Raw genomic sequence first — 20,263 nt, 5'->3', positions numbered from 1 at the left:
TCAAACCTACAGCAAGGGGCACAGCTTTGACTTGCAGATAACTCTCCTTGGACCCAAATGAGGAACCTGTCTCTGGTATGGAACCCGATGGGTAGCTTTATTTACAGCCCACGCTGGACAGTCTCTTCTCAGAACTGGAAGGGGAAGTAGGATTTTGGCCTTCTCTGATCCTTTCTTCAATGGACAACTGGCCAGCTTGCCTGTGTTCTCTGCTCAGTGGGCTTATGAGGTGGCTCAGGAGACCAAACTTAGGTGTGTGAAATAACAACTGAGTGGAACCGCACCCAAGTGCCAGGCTACACACAGAGGAAATCCTGTTACAGTTAACGGGGCTACAGAGATGGCGCCCAGCGGGAGGCAGGCAGTCCTCCAGGACCAGGAGCTTCCCTGGGCAGGTGGGGGTGGGGTGATGGGGGCGGAAAGCCCCCTGGCAGGAGGCAGGAGGAACCAAGCTGAGCTCTCCTGAGACCCTGTGAGGTCATCTCGGTTTGGTCTCCATAGAACAGATATGCCTCCCCCCTCTCCCTCCCCCTCCACACCGCAGGCGTTCAGAGGTCCCCCCACAGAAAAACAGACTCCCTGGAAGAGCTGGGGCTGGGGGCAGAAGGGCAGCTTTGCGGATGCACCTGAGGCTGCTTGGGACAAAGCAGTTTTCCCCCCGGTTAATCCATTTCAGACAGGGCTGGGCATTTTAACTCTAGAATCTACGACAAGGCATGTAATTTTGATATCCAAGATAGTCTTGGTTGATGGGGAAATGAGAATAACTTTCCTCAGGCCAATGTCTTGCAAAATTCTAGGTCACATTCCTGGCTTTTTCCCTTGGGAGCTATTTCCTCTTGGTTCTGCGGGGCTGAGTCCTTCGCCTAAAAAGAATGCACTTTGTGGCCCTGCGTTCAACCGATCAAGCAGTTTGAGGATCGCACAGGTTCCTCATCATGAGTTCTACCTTCAGTGTTAACTGAATGCATGGGTGTGAAGGAGCTTGCGTTTTTTTTTTGAGGAAGATTAGCCCTGAGCTAACATCTGCCACCAATGCTCCTCTTTTTTGCCGAGGAAGACTGGCCCTGAGGTAACATCCGTGCCTATCTTCCTCTACTTTCTATGTGGGACGCCTGCCACAGCATGGCTTGATAAGTGATGCATAGGTCCATGCCCGGGATCCGAACCGGCGAACCCTGGGCTGCTGAAGCAGAACGTGTGAACTTAACTGCTGTGCCACCGGGCCAGGCCCCGTGAAGGAGGTTTCTGAACGAAGCTAATGTGTAGGCTGTGCTGGGGGGTTCCCACTGGGTCTCGAGGTGGGGCATTAATTCCCAGCATAAGTGAAGGCCAGGAGGCCAGACTCAGCAGCAAGTCATGTGTGAGGGGACCTGTGGGGAGTAGCTAGGCGAGGCCACATGGGGATGGGGGAAGAGCACAGAAGTGGGAGAAAGAGCTGGAGAAATAGGGCTGTATGATGGGGGTTCTCGACAGGGAAGGAATGAAACAGAAGACAATGAGGATGGCCGCCTCTCCTTGCTCATTGACCGTGGCTGAGCCCAGTTGCAGCCTCAGAACCAGTCTCCACACAGCATTCCAAGGACGTAAGCTGAAGCCCGTTTGCCACCCATCCTCACGTGGAGGCTGGGTGAGAGGAAGAAGAGATGGCGGCGGCGAGACCAGCTGGGGGAGCTGACATTGGTCCAGGGACATTGGTCCTGGGGTGGCTGCAGCATGGCTAGCCTGAAAGAGGGTAGAAGGAAGAACAGAATCCAGACCAGAAATGGAATCCACGCTCACCAGATGACCTCGGGAAAGCCGTGAACCCGGAGACTTGGCTTCTCCAAGGGGAGAATTTCTGTCCAGTGAAAGGATTTTAAAGGAGAACCAAAGGTGCTGACCTGAGGCTCAGAGCATGCCTGGCAGGGCAGGGAGGAGAGGTGAATATGCCTGGTCGCTGGTGGGCGGGGGGGGGGTGAAGACCGGTGGCTAATGGAATCTTCGGTGGCGGGAGGGGAGTGGATGGGCAGGGTGGGAGGCCTGGGTCCCAGCTAGGCCTGAGCAAGCAGGAGCAAGCAGGAGGGTGGGACACGCAGAATGTGGTCTCAGTGTTCAGAGCAGGCCAACGGGGCCAGGAGGATGCTACTGCCCCCCAGGAGAGGCCCTGGGAGCTGCTGGTGACCGCCGGGGCTGAGTCTCCTGGGGGGCGCCCGCTGTTTTCACGCAAGGATCCAGAATTTGCCAGCACCTGACTTTGTCAGGGATCAACTGTCCTCGAAAACAGCAATAACGTCAACATCTTCAGCAACACCAGCAGCTGCCACTCAGCCACCTCTACACACGACCACCTCAAATGTCACCACCCCACAGATAAAAGCACGATAAATCCTTCCAAGAGACAGGACCATATTTGCAACCAGTGCAGGAGAGAGGGCCACCCTGGTGGCCATTTTGGTAAATAAGGATGTTCCTGATAAATAAGCCACGAAATCCAACTGTGGGGCCTCTATGGAAGTTCAGGCCGACAGAACCCCAAATCCTTTTTAACTCGATGGCATTAGGTCAAATCGGTAAAAATTGTTAGTCCGCCTAAAATCTCCTTTCTGGCAACAGAAATCTCTGGATAAATTATGGAGGTAATCACCTTTTAGGAAAGGCATAGAAAAGTTTACAGCTCTAATGAAACACATGTAAAAGAACAGATGATCAAAGCTGGCAAAACCTCTAAACCTGCACATCGAGAGACCCTCCCCCAGAGTCCCAAACGACCCGGTTTTCTCTGTAACTGGCTACCGCTCCCAACGGGGGGGCCTGGGAGCGTCTGAACCCAATTGTGAGCAGATTGTGAAACGTTCTCAGATGTTTCTCATACTGGAATCTGACCTGTTCCTCTGTTGTTTTTCCTATTTGAATGGAGATTCCAGTTTTATCTGGCCTGCTCATATCCTTTTAATTTCCTCTTGAAAATTAAAAAAAAAAAAAAAAACTTTGTACATTTCTGATTCAAAGCATATATATTTTTTCTGGCAGATAAAAAATAGTTTTATCCCCTATCAGCCTCTGGCGAACTCAACTAGATGCTTCCAAACGAGTTTGGATCCCAGGGTGGTTTTTGCTCCCAGTGGCACATTTCTGATTCCACCCAGCCTTCTAACGTGTGGCTGGATCGCCTCGGCACAAGAGTTTGAGGTAAGAAAAGTCTTGGTCACAGACCTACATCGTTCTGAGATTCCTACTCTGAAATTTCACATTAACTATGGCTTTCCCCAATTCAGAAATCTTGCCCAAACAGCTTGCAGACATGAGCAGTGGACCCAGTGTGCTGAGAAGGAAAAGCCCATGGTCAGGTCTGGCTGTGTGACCTCAGGCCCGGGGGCCTCTCTGTCGCGGGGCTGTGGCTGAGATGGGGACTTCCCAGGAACAAGTATGAGGCCCAGGCCATCCTGGATCTGTAACTGCTGCTGCTTCATTAGATTCTAGACACCCCAGTCCCAGAGCTGACCCCACATGCCACCAGTGTCCTCAGGTGAAGAGAAAGCACGAGGCTCAGATGCGCCAGGCTCACCCCCCTCGTCGACTGGGAGGTAGGCGTCCAGCAGGGATGGAAGGCAGCCGTTTCTGGTGTGCCGGGCCATCTGGGGAGAAATGGGATGGTCTTCCAGGCTGGAGGAAAAATTAAAAAACAGCAATAAATACAGATAGCCAGGAGGTATTTCACTGCTGTGTAGCATCCCAAACAAATACAGGAAGTACCTGAAATTCTTTTTTAAACCAATATTAGCAGATATTAAGGGTATGATATTAAGGGTAATACCCTTTTTTAAGGATATTCGCAGAAACCACGAAGCACCCTCACCTCGCTCCTGTCAGGTCTTGTAAATTTACGGGGATACATGGCTCACTTCTATCTTTTGGTATTGGGTGACATGGGAGCATATCTCAACCAAACAATTTAAGGCACTCATCTTCTGGTTTTTCCTCCAAGGGTGAAGCAGATTAGAGAAGGGATGAAGCCACTCAGAGAAGACATGGCATGTCATGCCAGCTCTGCCAACAAGAGTTAGGCGGGAAGAGGACTGGGAAAGAGCGCGGGCTCTGTGACTCTGCCAAAATGGTGCATGCCCTGCCTCACGTCGGCGCCCGGCTCAGCGGAGACGGCCAGCAGAGGCCTTGGCCCAGTTGTGAGAGACAGGGGCTGGGCGAGCACATCAGGGAGAGACAGATGGATGCGGGAAGGCTCCTCAGTCAGTTTCTAGGACAGATCCTGAGGAAAGCTCTCCAGTTGTGTGCACGGCAGCACAGCAGTCATGCCCCTTCAACAAGGGGACACTAGCCACCTGCTCCAGCGAGGGCTTGGTGGGGGACACACCATGGCAAGCATGTGTCTGCCCTTCCTAGGGTTGGGATCTACAAAATGCTTGTTCTTGAATGTCAGTTCCAGCAGCAAAGACAAGCAGACACTTACCCCCCTTGAGGGGGCAGGAAAGGCTGTTTGTGTGTGGCACTCAGTCAGTCCAGAACTCTGAGCTGAGGCTTGCCTGGGGCCAAAAGAGGGAAAGTGTTCCCGCAGAGGTAACATCATGAGCAAGTGAAGAGGCAAAAAATGTCGATACTTATGTTGCGTTGTTACAGAAAGATTTAAGGCACAACACAAAGTGCAGGCTGGCGGGCACAGGGTGTCCTGGAAGCTTCAAGGGCTGAAGTTGGAGGGTGAGTGTCAACTGAGACGGACCCTGTCTCCCAGGGTTTGCTTTGATCCCTAAGGGAACAGGTGTCACAGAAATGACATTCTATGAAGATGTGCTAGAAAGCTCCTTCTGTCTGCGGTCCTGGAGGGTGGACGGGGGCAGGCAGAACTGGCAGGAGGCTCTCCTGGGGCTGGGGGAGAAAGACGGCTTAGGAAGGCAGAGAGGAGGGCCCGAGCTAGGAGGGCAGGTGGGAGAGAGAGGGCTGGCGGCCCACGGGATGGGATTCTGGCTCGGGGGGTGGGGGTATTAACCATTCCCTGAAGCAAGGGCTCAGAAGACGGTGGCGCTGAATTGGGGGTGCTGTGGGGACACGTGCAGCGCTTGGGGTCAAATCTGGGCTGGAGTTAGAGATTTGGCTGTCAGCAGTGTGTGATGGAAACCAGAGAACAAGCAGGATGGCTCAGGGACCTTAAAGGGGACCTGCAGAGCATGGCATTTTAGGAAGAGTCGGGGTGAGCGCTGGGGGACCAGCCCATAGTGGCGGCAGGACGTGGAGGTGGGAGAGCTACCAGGGGGAGGATGCTCGGTAGCGGCAACCGTGGGAGATGTTGAGTGTCCTCCAGGGTGGGAAGCTGGGAGGTCACCTGTGGCAGTGGTAGCAAGAACTTGCTGAAGTCGCCACCAGGCCACTTGGGCTGTGGAGGGAGAGGAGGATGGGGCAGGGAAGCAGCCAGAGAGGGCCGGAGGGTGAGGGAGGCCGGGAGACATGGGAGCCTGTTCAAAGGCTCCAGGAAACAAGGCAGTAGGGGGGAAGGTTGAAGGTGGAGGAAAAGAGGCCTTAAATGATGGAGCAAAGTTTGGATGGGAGGAGCGGATCTAGAACCACAGCAGGGTGAGGCTGGGGTAGAGGGGAGCTGGGAGAGGAGGCAGGGGTCTGATGCTGGGGTGAGGGAGGGTCCTGCATTGCACAGGGGGCACTGCATTAGCTTTTGTTTTCAATCTTTCTTCATTTTTTGGTGAGGAAGATTGCCCCTGAGCTAACATCTGTTGCCAATCTTCCTCTTTTTGCTTGAGGAAGATTATTGCTGAGCTAATATCTGTGCCAGTCTTCCTCCATTTTATGTGTCACCGCCACAGCGTGACTTGACCAGCGGTGCCAGGTCTGCACCTGGGATCTGAACCTGTGAACCCCGGGCCGCAGAAGCAGAGCACATGAACTTTAACTACCATGCCACCGGGCTGGCCCCATTAATCTTTCTTCTCATTACAAAACCGGTAAGTGTTTATCATGAAAAATTAGGAAAATATATAGAATATATAGGATGTTCTGCCCTTCCAGTACCTAGGCACACCCACTGTTAACAGTTGATATTGTTTCACTCTTTTTTTAAATGCAAATATGTACTTTAAAAAACCTCCACACTGGGGATCACTGTAAGAGGTCAGTGGGTGAGATCCACACAATTTTATAATTTGCTCTTTCACTTACAATATATTGTGAAGCTCTTCCTATGCGTGAAATATTCTTCTAAAACATCATTTTCAATATTGTTTTGTGTGGATATATAATTTATGTAACCAGTCTCCTACTTTGGGCATTTAGATTGTTTCTCATTTTATAAATAATACTGCAATAAATACCCCTGTATATATATCTGCGAATATCTGATTACTTCTCAGTATAAAATCCTAGAAGTGGGATTACTGACTCTAAAAGAACTGCTGTCTCGAATGTGTGTAATACATATTGTCCGAGTCCCCAAGATCACTGGGACCCTTGATTTATCTATACTCCCGGCAACCCTTGGTTACCAGAGGGGCAGGTTGTGCATGGAGAGTCATATAAACTTTGCAAAGATCCTGACCGTTAACCTTCCGCCGCCCAGGTGGAGTACCGCTGTCCTCCGCCACCACCCACAGTGCCACAGCACATCGACTGCCTCTCTCCTCTACTAGGTGGCTTGCTCTGTAGCTTCTGGGGGCAGGAATCACATCTCATTTATTTTTGCATCCCTTGCACTTAGCACACCGTCTGGTACACAGAAGTGATATAAACGTTTGTTGAATTGGCTCAACGGAGGGAGCTGGTGGTGGCGCCACTGCTTTATTACAGTGGGAGGGCCGGCAGTTTCAGGAAAATGGGGTGCTCTCGTTCTCTGCAGTGACCACTTCCACAAATCAGGGGACAGCACATGTGCTCCCCAGGCTTGGAAAAATGTCCTCTTCCTTCTAGAACATCTGACTCAAGAATTAACTGTGCCCATAGGTTAGATCTTGTATTTATTAGATTCCTTTTATCTATTTTTCTGATTAAAATATCCTTATGTCATTGTTGCCTCTCTCTGAAGCCAGGGTTTTAATAACTTTAAAAGATAATTTTAAAATAATTTTTTAAAATGATGATTCGGTGTCTTCTTTCCCATGTCAAGCAAGATGAATTTTATTAGTTACTATTTCCATTCACAAAGGTATTACATAAACTGAATTTACTAGTAGTTGACACTTGGCTATATTCTGGATCAAAAAACAAACACAAAACCCCTCAGATATAAAAGACATTTCAGAGATAATCAGGGGACAGTGATATACTATATAATATTATTAAATCACTGCTAACTTTCTTAGGTGTAATAACGTGGTTAAGTACAGGATGCTCTTAGCCTTAGATGTGTGCTAGAAGTCTGCAACCTTCTTTCAAAGCAAAAAAACATCTATGTGTTATAAATGATACGCATACAGAAGAGAGAGAGCGAGGGCATGAAGGTGGCAAAACGTTAACAGAAGCCCTACATTGTAACATTCTTCCAACTCTTCCGTAGGAAGAAAATACTGGTTGTAGGTTGTAGAGAAAAAGGCATGATATTAGTTTGTATACCAGTAATTAAAAACCTAGAAACATGAAGCATGTGATGACTAATCTCGAAATAAAATCAAACAGCTCTCAGAGCACTGATCCGTGGCATGGGCCTTGAAATATCACAGGTCAAGTCTCAGACGGGCAACAGACCTCGGCCAGATCCGGGCGTGGGGCTTCGGCGTCCCTACCTCGGCGCACAGAGCTCCAGGAGGGCAGGCATTGCTGGGTTTTGTTTGTTGCTGCATCTCTGGCGCCTGGTTGTTCATTACAAACTACTATTGAGTAAAACTGGAAACCGCCACACTGCCCAGCGATAGAGGGTAACTCAGTAAAATATGGCATGTTCATCTGAACTATGCTATGGTCAATATTTGTTGAATGAATAAATATAGGTTTTTTGCCCGTTCTCTATAACCCCTTGTTCATACCTGTTTCTCTCCAGCATTCTCTAGACAGGAAAAGTGAGGCCACTCAGGCCACAGAAGCAGCTTCTCTGCTGCCCAGGCTGGGCCGCCCGGCCTGGGGCTCCCCCAGAGCCCATAGGGGTCAGGCCCCCAGATCCTCAGGGAGACCAGAGGCTCTGGGTACGAGACTAAAGTTTTGTTTATGTAAATGAGGCAGGAGCAAGGCTATGAAGAATGAATAAGACTTGGCAGCTAAAAATGCATATTGTTGCTTTAAAAAGTCATCTAAAAATAAGTTGATCTGGTGTCTTACACTGTGACACGCCAGTCCCCACAAAGGGCCTGCAGCTTCGCTGAGAGGCTGCAGAAAGAAACAACAGGAGTCCTTTCTGGGCAGACCCACTATTCCTTCTGGTCCTTTCCTTTCAAAGGACATTGGCCAACACTTGGCTTCTCCTGGACAAAGGCCGGAAGTGGCCCTGAAGATCCTGTGATCCAACCACTTCACCACGTGGAGGAAGAACCCTGGGGGAAGAGGGAGACTCGAGCTCTCTCCCTCTAAAAATCGCCACAAGATCAACAGTGAAGAGAGAAATGCTTTTCGATGTGAACGTTTTATTTTGAACTTTTACATACACACATCTTACACTGCAGTTAATCAAAAGGAAGCTTACGAAAGTCACTCCCTGCCTCCTCAGCCCGGACTTACACTGGGTACCCGTTCCTGTGGCCGCCAGGGGTGACGGGCCGGCGCAGGGGCTCATCCCCGCTCCACTGCACGCCGGTCAGCCCCTTCCGCCTCGTCCTCCCCGTGTTGGTCATGATCTGGTGGAAGGAAAGAGCAAACAGGCCTGGAGAAATCATCTACTTGAGAGCTGACCTGGAGGCAGAACTGACTATATGCAATAGATTAATGTACAGTAACAAGAAGCTTTGCAAATAAACGAGGAAGGACGATGACAGATTATTCAGAGAAACAGAAACTTGGGGGGAAAATCTCTTTAGGTTTGCATATTATCCATGTAGCAGTATAAATTAAAAAATAACAAAAAACAAATCCGGGGAAAAAAGGAGAAGAAAACAGGTGAATACAGTAACATCACATTTTTGGAGAGGACAGACTTTTGAAAGTGAGAAGGTGGAAAAGATGGGCAGATTTGGTTTCATAAAAAACTAACATTTCCATATATACAGTATATTAAAGATAAGACAGATTAACAGGTAAACAGCAGACTGGGAAGAAACATGGCAGCAAATTTAACAGGTTAAAGGTTACAATTTTCATTAGATAAAGAGCTATCACAAATCAATAAAACACTAAATAGATAATGGGACAAAGAATTCAAACAGCCAAGTCACAAAATAGCAAGTATCACCAGTAAATAAAAGGTGATCAATTTTACAAGTCATTAGAAACTACAACTTTACAAAAAAGGTGTCATTTCAATTATTATTCAAAGGCATCATTCAATTAGCAAATGAGTAACAATTAAGAAATGAGCCCATCCACAGCTGGCACCAGTGTATGATGTTAGGGCGTGGACAGGTGAGAGCGCTCTTTTGGAAAGTAACCTGGCATTTTTATCAAGAGTCGTAAAAAAGTTCATATCCTTGGAAAGAAGCCAAAATATGGAAAATGTTAAATAAACAAAGTTGTTCGTCATAAAATTATTATAGAGTAAGACTGGAACAATCTAATTGCCCAGTAATAGTGGAATCATTAAGTGAAATATGGCATTTTCATTTGAAATATTATATGGCCATTTATGAGGATAAAGATGAAGTTAGGAAAAAAGATTTTATTCAAAACATTAAATAAAAGTCAGGTTATATAACTGTACATAAATGATGCTTTCACTTATGCTAAAGATATACAAAAAGACTGGAAGGAAATTAAAATTAAAATGATTACAGCGGCTATATAGGATAGTAGAATTAAGAATAATTTTTCTCCTCTCTGTTTGCCAAGTTTTCTGTAATGTAGTTATATTAATAATTAAGAAAATTGCTTAAAAAAGAAATCACTGTAAAACTGGTGAAATCAGAATAAAGTCTGTGGATTGTATCAAGACCAGTTTTCTGGTTTGATACTGTGCTACTTAAGACGTAAGTTGCATGAGACGGTACCGCTGGGCAAACTGGGTGAAGGGTGCCTGGGACCTCTCAGTACTGTTTTTTCAACTTCCTGTGAATCTATAATTATTTCCAAATAAAAGGTTAAAAAAATTTTTTTAATTGGAATTACATCTTTGATTTCTTGATTTTTGCTGAAAAGTTATTTGGGTTTATCTAGTCTAGTATTTGAGGTAGGAAGAAGATAAAAAGGACGAATATGTCTCCTGTGAAATTTTCAAAAAAAGCCTATTTTAACTGCAATCAACACTGCTGTCTGCTTCTACTCCCACTTCCCTTCTGTCACACTGTCCCCATCTAGTATCTAGGGTCAAATTTACTTGCCTGCCCTCAACACCGGAGCAGGCCCCTTAAGTCCAATTTTCAGCGGTCCTTAGAACGTGGGTCTTTACACAGATGGCTAAGAAGGCTAAGTCTTAAGCTACTGGAAAAGGGGAGACAGTGAATACACGGGTTTCCCCGAGTCTGTTGCTAGCCCTCTGCCTCCTTCTCCTCCACTCCACTGTCCTTCTCAGCTCATCCCTCCCAATTCCTTCCTAGAGGAGAGAGAACACATCACTTATATTTGCAAGTGTTTCAGCCTTTGGAAAACCCACACCAACTCCTTAAAGCTTCTAGGCCTAAGAAATGATTTAAGGTGGGAGGTATTTGTCCTCTCTGATGCATGAGGAAACTGAAGCTGGCCTGTCTGGTCTGTTGTCAGAGTGGCGGAGGAAAGGTCCTGGATGAAGAGGGTTCAGTGCCAGGCCCAGCACTGCACTTGGCACGCCCAGTGCCTCAGAGCAGCTGCTCTCCAGAGGGCCTGTTCCCTTTATGGCCTGCTGTGCCTGCAGGGTGAGCCATGGAGCGGCCCAAGGCCTCCAGGCCCCTCCGTGGGCCCTCAGTTGCAAAGGAGCCTCTGAGGCTGGAAAAGGGTATCCAGTCCAACAACCTGCTGCCCATGCTGAGTTCTGCAGCAATGCTTCTGGGCTTGTTGGCAGAGGGAACGGAAGGGGTCCAGGCAACCACCTGACTCACCCAGAGCGACTCAGCTTCCATCTGCGTGACAGATGGAGACTTTGCTTGAAAGAAGGTTCTACTACTAAAAAAGAGCAACATGTTTAACCACAGTAAAAAGAAAGGCAGCATATGATTGAGCTGAATGTAATTTATTCAGTAGTAAAAAATGGTCAACACATCAATTTAGGTAAAAAATATATTTCTCATTTACTAGGTTTTGAGTATTGGTGAATCACCTAAAGATATTATGACACATTATAAAGCAGTGTGAATTTTTATAAGAAAATACAGGTAGATTATCTATCTATCTGTCTACCCAACTATCTATCTATACACATAGAAAATAACCTGGAAGCTAAAGCAGACACTGTTAGCTGTCTACTCAATATCCATTCTCTCTTTCTTGACTAACAGCACCCTGACTTTGTTGGCACAGACATGTGTCTACTTAGAAATACCCAACTTCCCAGACTCCCTTGCAGCTAGGGGCCATGCGACCCAGTTCTGATCAGTAAGAAGTAAGTGGACGTTGCCAGATGGAGCACTGGGAAAAGCACTGTAGAGGGGGTGGATCTGGCTGGTCTGCATGTTTGGCCTTCTTCCTGACTTTACCACAGATTTGTGCCAGGTGCTGCATCCGTCATCTTAGGACCAGCAGGCAACAAGTATGTGAACGAAGGGCTGACACACCAAGCTCAGAACTGCCATGGAGCTGATGAAACTGAAGCTTCAAGGCTCTGGAAGAGGCCCCGGCAATGTGCTCACATGGTCATGTGTTCTTGTAAAATTTGCAAAAGTAGGATATTTTGAATGCAATCACTTAATACTGCTACTTCTACTCTTACTTCCCTTCTGCTGTTTTCTCTACTCCGACTTCCCTCATCCCACTTTCCTCATGTTGGTGGCACGGAGCTGGAATGGCCAAAGGCAATCTGGGATTTAGCTAAGGGGATGCTGAGTCCAGGTGACATTTAATTTGGGTTTAGTGGGATATATTTACATGATTCCTAGTCACTTCTCTGCATAGCCAAACAATCGCTGGCTGTCCTGGTGCAGGAATGGCTTCTGGGAATTCCCCGTGTACGCAAGAAAATGTGAAATGTCCCCGAATCTCAGTTTCCTTATAGAAGAAACTTGAGGAAGATTTCCTCAAATTTAACGACAATCCTAAAAATTTACACAGCATTACCAAAAACTGAATGTGAGGCTGAAAGAAAATTTTCTAGTTTATCAATAATAAGGAACAAAATTCAATCAAATATGTCACAGGAAGGACCAATGAATTTTCTTTTCTCTCTCTCTGTAGAAAACCTTACAGACTCGTTGTATATGTAACATGTAGAGGCAATCAAAGGACATAAAACAAAAAATATATGAAAAAAATCCCTGAGGTGTGCCAAGCAGCTAGTTAATAAAAACATTATTTTTCTGTCTGTGGTATCTGTCAGTTCTTAAAATTTGAATTTGACTGTGATTTATTTTCTCATTCTCACTCTTGATTAAGTATTCACCTTTATACCTCACTTTGTATTCCTTTATTTTAAAGAAGGCCTCCCAAACCCTGTAAGCTGGAGGTCCCACGAAAGCTGGATCTTCCCTTCTTCCCCACAGGCAGGTGAGGGAAGGCACGAGAGAGCCTGGGGTCCGATGCCCCAGTGCTGTCAGCGGGGCTGATAAGCCAGGATTCTCTGCTATTTGCAGCTGGGCCCAGGCCCAGCTGATCCAGGAGAGATAGGGACAGAGATAAAGGAGGCCAAGAGGGGGCAGTGTCCCCTCTGGGGGGGGTAGGACTATGATAGTTGTTGCTTATGCTCTGCTTACTTTTGACCTTTCAGTAATAAGCATATATTTCTTTTGTAATTAGAAAAAAGAGGGTGAGAAATAAACTGAAAAAGAAAAGGATTTGGGATTTTTCCTCTGCTTATTTGGTGGTGTTTTCACGCACAAAAATATGGACTTTTCTTCAGTTCTAACTAACCCCCTAATATGTAGGGGCACTGACTCTTCAACCATTAGAGTCAGTCAGAGCAGGAATGACTGAAAAGTGACTAGAAAAAGCCCCAAAGTGGAGACAAATTTAAAAAATTTCCAAAAACATCTAAAAGCAAAAATTAGAAACTGAGGCCCTTCCTTCTCTGATTTCGGCTTTTGCTGCGAACAAAACGGGGCCAGCTGCAAGCAGCTCATGCTCCTGCCCGACACGGGCACCAGGACAGCAGGGCCCCTGGGCCCTCCCCCATCTCCGAGGGGCTCAGCCTGTGCCCGGTCAGCTGCGCCCACTCCTCCTGCAGAGGCCCCCTTAGCCCCGAGTTCTGCCCAAGTGGCAACGTTTCCGTGACCCAGACTCTGGCTTCAGCACCCCTGAGGGGGCCTAATAAGGACGCAGATTCCTGGGCATCGCCACACTCAGATCCTCTGGGGGCGGCCAGGACCCTGCACTTCAATCAGCCCTTTGGGCGACCTCTAGAAGCCTAAGTGCATTTGGGTCTTCATTTGACAGAAGGGTAAAGCAAGGGTGGAAAGGGAGCGATCGGCATTTCCATTAGCCATTCCCCCGCAACTGAGTCTGTGTAAAAATTATGAATATTTCACAGCATTGGAGTTCTCTAAACTTTCAAATACAGAATTCAATTCCCTGGAAAATCGACAGCTCTTCCAGAAGGTGGCATAGCTCAGTGGTAAAGGGCAAGCCGACTCGAGTAACACTCCATTACTCAACCCTTCTCAGCCTCAGCTTGCTCATCTATAAAATGAGACGCGAGCAGAATCTACCCCAGAGTGAGCTGGGAGGATTAAACGAAAGGGACTCAGATGTGAGGAGCAGCCAGCATGTGCTGAACTAATTCAAGACACGCCTATTATTGTTGTTGAAGGTAGCGAACAGTAAGTTTAAACTTCAAACTAGAAACAAAACACTGAAATTCTATCATAAATATCTACACCCCTTTAAGCACGGCGACGAAGATACTGAAATCAGGGCTTTATTTTCAGGGAGAATTAAATGATAATTCAGCATAGTATGGATGATACTAAGAAAATTCGGAAATAATGAAGCAAGAAGAAGCTGGCAGACCATCGGTTTTGACCTGCTGATGATCACAGCCTGAAGGAGAGGCAGGGCATGCTGCTTTCCACCAGAATGATGAGCAGGCAACGCATTTGACGTGATCACCCCCACTCTCATGCCAGCGTAGGAACAGTCACTTGTTCTCCTGTCGCAAGCTTTCTGAGCTCTCCGGGGTCTTTAGCATTTCGGTGGCCTGGGCTCTGTAGTGCACAGGAACTGTGTGCTTGCACGTGGGAGGGCGAGGACTGTGTTGCCTTACGGGGACAGAGGTGGCTGCAAATGCCCTGCAGGGGATCAACTGCTGATTCCAGGAATCCTGGGAATGGCTTCTTCCCATCCCTGAGCACCTGGTGGGCCCGCCCCCCCGTTGCACCTCCACCCTCACCGAAGCTAGTAGTTTTTAAATCATTGGTGTGAACAATAAGCAATTCCTGAGATCATGGTAAGGAGGTCTGGCGTGGGGCCTAGACTGTTTTTGACTCACATTCGGTGGTCTGGGACTTTGAGAAACCCTGAGCTAGCTCTGACATTGCAGGACCATACTTGCTAACCCACTGACCACTCCCGCTGCTATCTCCATCCCTCATCAGCAGTACAGTTTTATCTGTTCCGTGTCTGCTTTTGTAAACTTCTTGAAGGTAATAGCTATGTCTCAAACTGTCTCAGCATTCTGCTGTGAGTTAGGCAAATAGTACAGGTTCAACAAAAACTTTTTGGATACAATTTACTGACACGATGTTTTAAAAAGTCAACATCTTCTGACTGATCTTGAAAAATCTACAATCTCCCATCAGAATGGGAGGCATGAATCATGATTTTGGGGCATGTATTCCCCAGTGAAATGCCTTCCATCTTTTGCAGGTTCCCTTGTTTGGCACAAGCAGTTATGAAGACATGAGCTTACAGCCCTGGCATGCGCCACTAGAACGAAAGGTATGGCAAGTAAGGCCCTTCTTTTGAAATCACTGGCCCAGCACACAGAGATGGCAGCCTGTTGATTTCAAATCAAAACTGGGTGAGGGGCCAGCCCCGTGGCTGAGTGGTTAAGTTCGGGTGCTCTGCTTCGGTGGCCCAGGGTTTCCCCAGTTCCGATCTTGGGCACGGACATGGCACTGCTCATCAAGCCATGGTGAAGTGGCGTCCCACATAGCACAACCAGAAGGACCTGCAACTCGAATATACAACTATGTACTGGGGGTCTTTGGGGAGAAGAAGAAGAAAAAAGACTGGCAACAGATGTTAGCTGAGGTGCCAATCTTTAAAAAAAAAGACTGGGTGACAGAGAGCAGTTTAGGATAACTAATAAACAAAGACAGCAAAACTGGGGGTGTACCTATAAACTCAGTGATTACTGCTTGACATAAGTTTTCTAATAAAATTTAAAAACATTTCTACTATGAGATCCTGTGTATAGTGGGTTGTTGTGGGCCCCCAAACAGAAATGTCCATGTGCTAACCCCTAGAACCTAGGACTGTGACCTTATTAGGAAAAAGTCTTTGCAGACGTAATTAAGTTAAGGATCTTGAGATGAAGAGATTATCCTAGAGAATCCTAAATCCAATGACAAGTGTCCTTATAAGAGACAAAAGAGAACAGAGAGAAAAGAGAAGGCCATGTGGAGATGGAGGCGGAGTTTGGAGTGGCGCAGCCTCAAGTCAAGGAGCCCCTGGAGTCACGAGAAGCTGGAAGAGCAAGAAAGATGCCCCCCTAGAGCCTCTGGAGGGAGCGTGGCCGTGCTGACAGCTTGGTTTTGGACGTCCCGCCTTCAGAACTAGGAGAGAATAAGTTTCTGTTGTTTCAAGCCATCCAGTTTATGGCTCTGTGTTACTGCAGCCCTAGGACACCAACACACTTGGTCTTCACATGTATACAGTGAATTCTTTCTGTACTTCATTCTCACTACTCATAACTCCACCAAAAAGGAGCTGACACCAACGAGAAAAGCAAGCGTGCACGGAGCTTTTCTGCTGGACTCAAAACGTTTCCTCTGGTGAAAGGACAAGACATACACCTTAAGGAGATTTAGAGCTGCACGCTGTGGTAAATGACACCATTTCCAGACACCATTAAACCGGGTTATTGATTGACTGATTTGAAAGCTCTGTCCCTCTGAGCCTCACTGGTCTGCGTGATCAGACTGGTCGTCTCAGCATGGTCTGCATCTTGGCTTCTTGTTATTGTGGTTACAAATCTTCACCATATCAACATAAGGCCTCAGCCCCAGCATTTCACTGTGTAGACATGCTCTAAGTTATTTGGCTGAGGGGCTGTATTCAGGTTTCTCTTGGACAAAGCTACATGAACATCCTTGCTGACGCTCACGGGCTTGTGTGGCTGTGTCTGTGGGAAAGTCCCAACGGCGCAGGGCCGTGTTCTCGACAGCTATCACCACCACCCTCCAAAGAAGCCCCACCAATTGGCTTCCTCTGTTCTCCTCAAAACCTGCCCACAAAAGCAGGAGAGTCTTGCTTTTACAAATGCTCTGTCCTCCAAATGGAGCTCAGTCCTTCCTGACAAACCAGTGTTCTTCCCAAGAGAGACAACGGCCTAGTCAGGGCTCAAGACGTCCATCAACAACTTGGAACTTGGATTGCCTCACTTCCAACCTTTCTCGAGCACTCCCCACTTGACCCAGCATAAACAGAGCCTCCGGCATCAATCAGATTCCTCAGATCCCTGGAGACATTCTGAAAACAGTGAGGGCTGCAGCCCAGCAGACCCTGCCCCACCCCCAGCCTCCTCCCGTCATCTTCCCCTTTCACTCTTGCCCCTCCAGTCTGTCCTCCAGAAAGCAGCCAGAGAGAAACTAGAAGTTGACACATTAAAACATAAGGCACACTGAGTCACCCCTCTGCTCTCCGCCCTCCAACAATTTCCTAGCTCCTGGAGAGTAAAATCCACCACCGTTGCCTACAGAGCCCCCATGACCAGGCCTCTGGATGTCCTCCAACCTCAAGTTCCATCAGCATGGACTGCACTCCAGCCTGGGGCTCCCAGAAATTCCTCAAACGATGGAAGACCAGGGCCAGGCGACAGGGAGACCAGCACCCAGGGTAGGTGATGAGGGCCTGGCCTGGGGGCAGCACTGGGGGACAGGCGCTTTCAGCTTCTACCTGCTCCTATAAAGCCTCACACCACCTTCACCCCCCATCTTTTTCCTTCCCGAGTCACTGTCTTTGCCAGCCAATTGTTGAGAGACTGCCTCCAAGCCTTCTGCTCTAACACCAACCTGCCTAATTCGAGGAGATTTCAAGGTCCATGTCACTGACCCAGTCAATCACCAGCTTTAAAACCACCAGTGGCCTTCACCCCTAGGCGCTCAGCCATTTGTCACAGGGCTTCAGTGGACTGGCCCTCATCCCTTGCAATTGCTCTTCCCTGCAGAAACCTTACACTCCAGCATCTCACCTGCTCACCCTATGTGCTCTCTGATCAAGGTCTCATGAGGCACCTGCAGGACCCTGACACTGTCATCCTCTTCTGGCCCAATGGCAACTCCTCCTGACTCACATCCTTCCCTATTTAGCTGGTGGGTGGTAACCAGTGGCTCCTGGAGCTGGCTGAGCATGAGAGTCATTGGGGAGTTCTCAGAGTTTAGAGGATGGCCCCGTCACAGCCATGTGACTCCGCAGGCCTCTTGGATGCCTGGATTGATCACTCAGTCCATCCTGCAATATCCCTTCCTTCTGTTTCTGGGGCACCGCATTCTCCTGGTTCTTCTCAAGCCTCTCTGACTGCTCACCTTCTGTCCTTCTTGGGGGCCCCTCTTTTTCTCTCACTCCTGACACGCTGGTATGTCACTCTGTCCTCAGCCCCTCACTCTCTGCCTCTCCACCCTCCACTTCAGTGGGCAACCTCACCTGCCCTGAGGGTTTCAGCCACCGCCTGTGTGCTGATGGCCTCCAACAGGCTACAGTCTTCCCTTCTAATAGATAAGGCGCCCGAAAATTAAGACGCTGGAAGAGTAGACGATTACTCCTAAGGATGGGCATACCTTCAGATATTACAAAGGCTCCTGGCGTGTGCCTTTTAGTGATATTCTAATCCCTCTTCTGTTTACCAGCAGGTCTATCTGTGACAGGTAGAAAGGGCCACATTGGACTTCAGGGCCACTGCAAGCAAACTGGCGAATGCGGAACTTCTTACAAACACAGTATGGTAACAGACCAAACCAAACCCTTACATGTTATTGCAAATGCTAAGTCCATCAATGGTCCATCTCTCCTTCCTACTTCAGGACCACCGCCCCCTTCACATGGTACTTACTCCCAAGTACTCCGTGGTCAGAAGCTTCTCGCCTGAGAGTTCTCCAAGCTGGGGCTGGATCAGCTCGTCTTTGTCCAGATCAGCTTCCATAGTGTCATGGTCCTCCTGTTTCAAAGGAAACATGGGGTGAATGCTCTGGACCCCCTGCTGCAAGTTCCCAGAGGGGTGGCTCCCCCAGGGGGGCACCTGCCATGAATTGAGAAGCCCTTAGCCCAACCACAGCAACTCATGGGTTTGCATTTCAAGGGTCTCAGGGGCAGTCTGCTCTCTGCTCATAACCTCTCCATGAAGATGAAAGGGAAAATGCCAACCCACCTCTTTAGGAAGCTGGGTGCCTGATGGACGCTTCCACAGCCATAGGTGTGAAGAGGTTCAATGAGACACCTACCAGTCTCTCCTAGTCACAGTTCTCAGAACTTTTCCCTCTGTGAGGTTAAGGTACCATGTGAACAGCCAAATCAGTCAGTCTATAGACAACTATTAAGCACATTCATACACACAGGCCTTACAGGGGATACAAAACTGCACATTCTAGGCTTGCTCCTCCCAAGTAGTTTACATCAATAAGTAAGAAGACTCAGCAAAAAGAGAAGAGTTGTTTGCTTTTGGGAAGATGGAGTGGACATACTTTTCCCTATTCCTCGCACTAAGTACAACCAAAAACACTGGACATTACATACAAAATAAACATAAGAGACCCGGAAAGATGGGGAGACGGAGGCAGACTGGCTAGGTGCCTTGGGACACAAGGAATGAAAGGTGGTGAGTTCCTGGGGCTTTTTCTTTTGCCTGATAGATTCCAGATTTGGAGCTGAAGAAACATCAGCCCAGAAATACCAATGGTGAAGACAAAAAGTTCCCCAAAAGCTTGCTTCCTCTAGCCAAAGGACCAGGAAAGGGGGAGCCCAGCATGACAGAACTTTTAGAAAAGAACCAAACACCAGAGAAAACACTGTGGCCCCACCCCAACCATACCAGCAAGGGCCTGAGGGAGTCTAGACTTCTACCATCAGCAGGCTGTAATGAGGTACCCCAGCACCCTCAGCTGGGGGACAGCAGAGAAGACCAAGAAGGGAGGGAGAATTCCACCCTGGCTGGGTAGCAATGAGGCCCCCCACGCTGAGGTGAGAGTGGAGACCATGTGGAGAGCCTGGATTTCCACCCTCACTTGGCAGTAATGAGATGTCTCTCCTCTCTTCATGCTGGGATGGTGTCAGAGGAGGCCTGGTGGAGACTCGGGACTTTTAGCACTGCCCACCGTGTTCCCATGGTGTGAGGGGAGGCCATCTGGGGAGCAGGAAAGAGACATTTCTACCCCTTCTAGTCAGGGAGGTATCAGTGGAGGCCTGGTAGGGATCCAGAACTGCCTCCCTGCCCTGTAGTAATGAGGAAACTTCTCTTACCCCCACCACCAATGGGTGTCAACAGAGGCCAAGGGTAGAACCTGGACTTCTATCCACACCCGGCAGTAATGAGGAGAAGCCCCTGCTTTCCCTGCCAGAGCAGTAACAGAAGAAGCCAGCTAAAACAGAAAGTTTAAATGAGGTCAAAAGTCTCATAACACCCAAAATATCTGGGTTTAAATAAAACATCACTCATCATACTAGGATCCAGGCAGCTCTCAAACTGAACAAAGAGAGACAATCAATAGATGCCAACATCAAGATAACAGAGAGCCTAGAATGATCTGGCACAGATTTTAAAGCAGCCATCACAAAAATGCTTCAACAAGCAATTACAAACATTCTTGAAACAAATAAAAAACAGCAAGTCTCAAGAACATAGAAAAAGAACAAAATAAACCCAAAGCAAGCAAAAGGAAAGAAATAATGACAAGAGCAGAAATCAATGAAAAGGAAAACAGAA

At 47.9% G+C, this 20,263-nt stretch overlaps 1 protein-coding gene across 20 annotated transcripts in view; it reads right to left on the bottom strand.

Annotated features, from left to right (window-relative positions):
* The window catches only part of ARMC9 (armadillo repeat containing 9), a 134,268-nt gene that overhangs the window by 11,280 nt on the left and 102,725 nt on the right, over positions 1-20,263 (bottom strand). For 11 of the 20 annotated variants that reach the window (XR_011439531.1, XM_023642541.2, XM_070269444.1 and 8 more), the window contains 3 exons: positions 18,398-18,502; positions 8,641-8,756; positions 3,548-3,645 (listed from right to left, as the gene is read on the bottom strand). Coding sequence is in view for 19 of the 20 variants with exons in the window: in XM_023642541.2 (XP_023498309.1) it covers positions 3,548-3,645; positions 8,641-8,756; positions 18,398-18,502 (319 nt within the window). In the remaining variant the exon portion in view is untranslated. The remainder of the gene's footprint in view (positions 1-3,547; positions 3,646-8,640; positions 8,757-18,397; positions 18,503-20,263) is intronic. The other 9 variants (XM_005610702.4, XM_023642550.2, XM_070269448.1 and 6 more) reach the window with 2 other exon arrangements.

This window comes from Equus caballus, chromosome 6, assembly GCF_041296265.1.
Source record: "Equus caballus isolate H_3958 breed thoroughbred chromosome 6, TB-T2T, whole genome shotgun sequence".
In the NCBI taxonomy this organism is placed as follows: Eukaryota; Metazoa; Chordata; class Mammalia; order Perissodactyla; family Equidae; genus Equus; species Equus caballus.
This window is presented reverse-complemented; position numbering and strand designations above follow the sequence as displayed.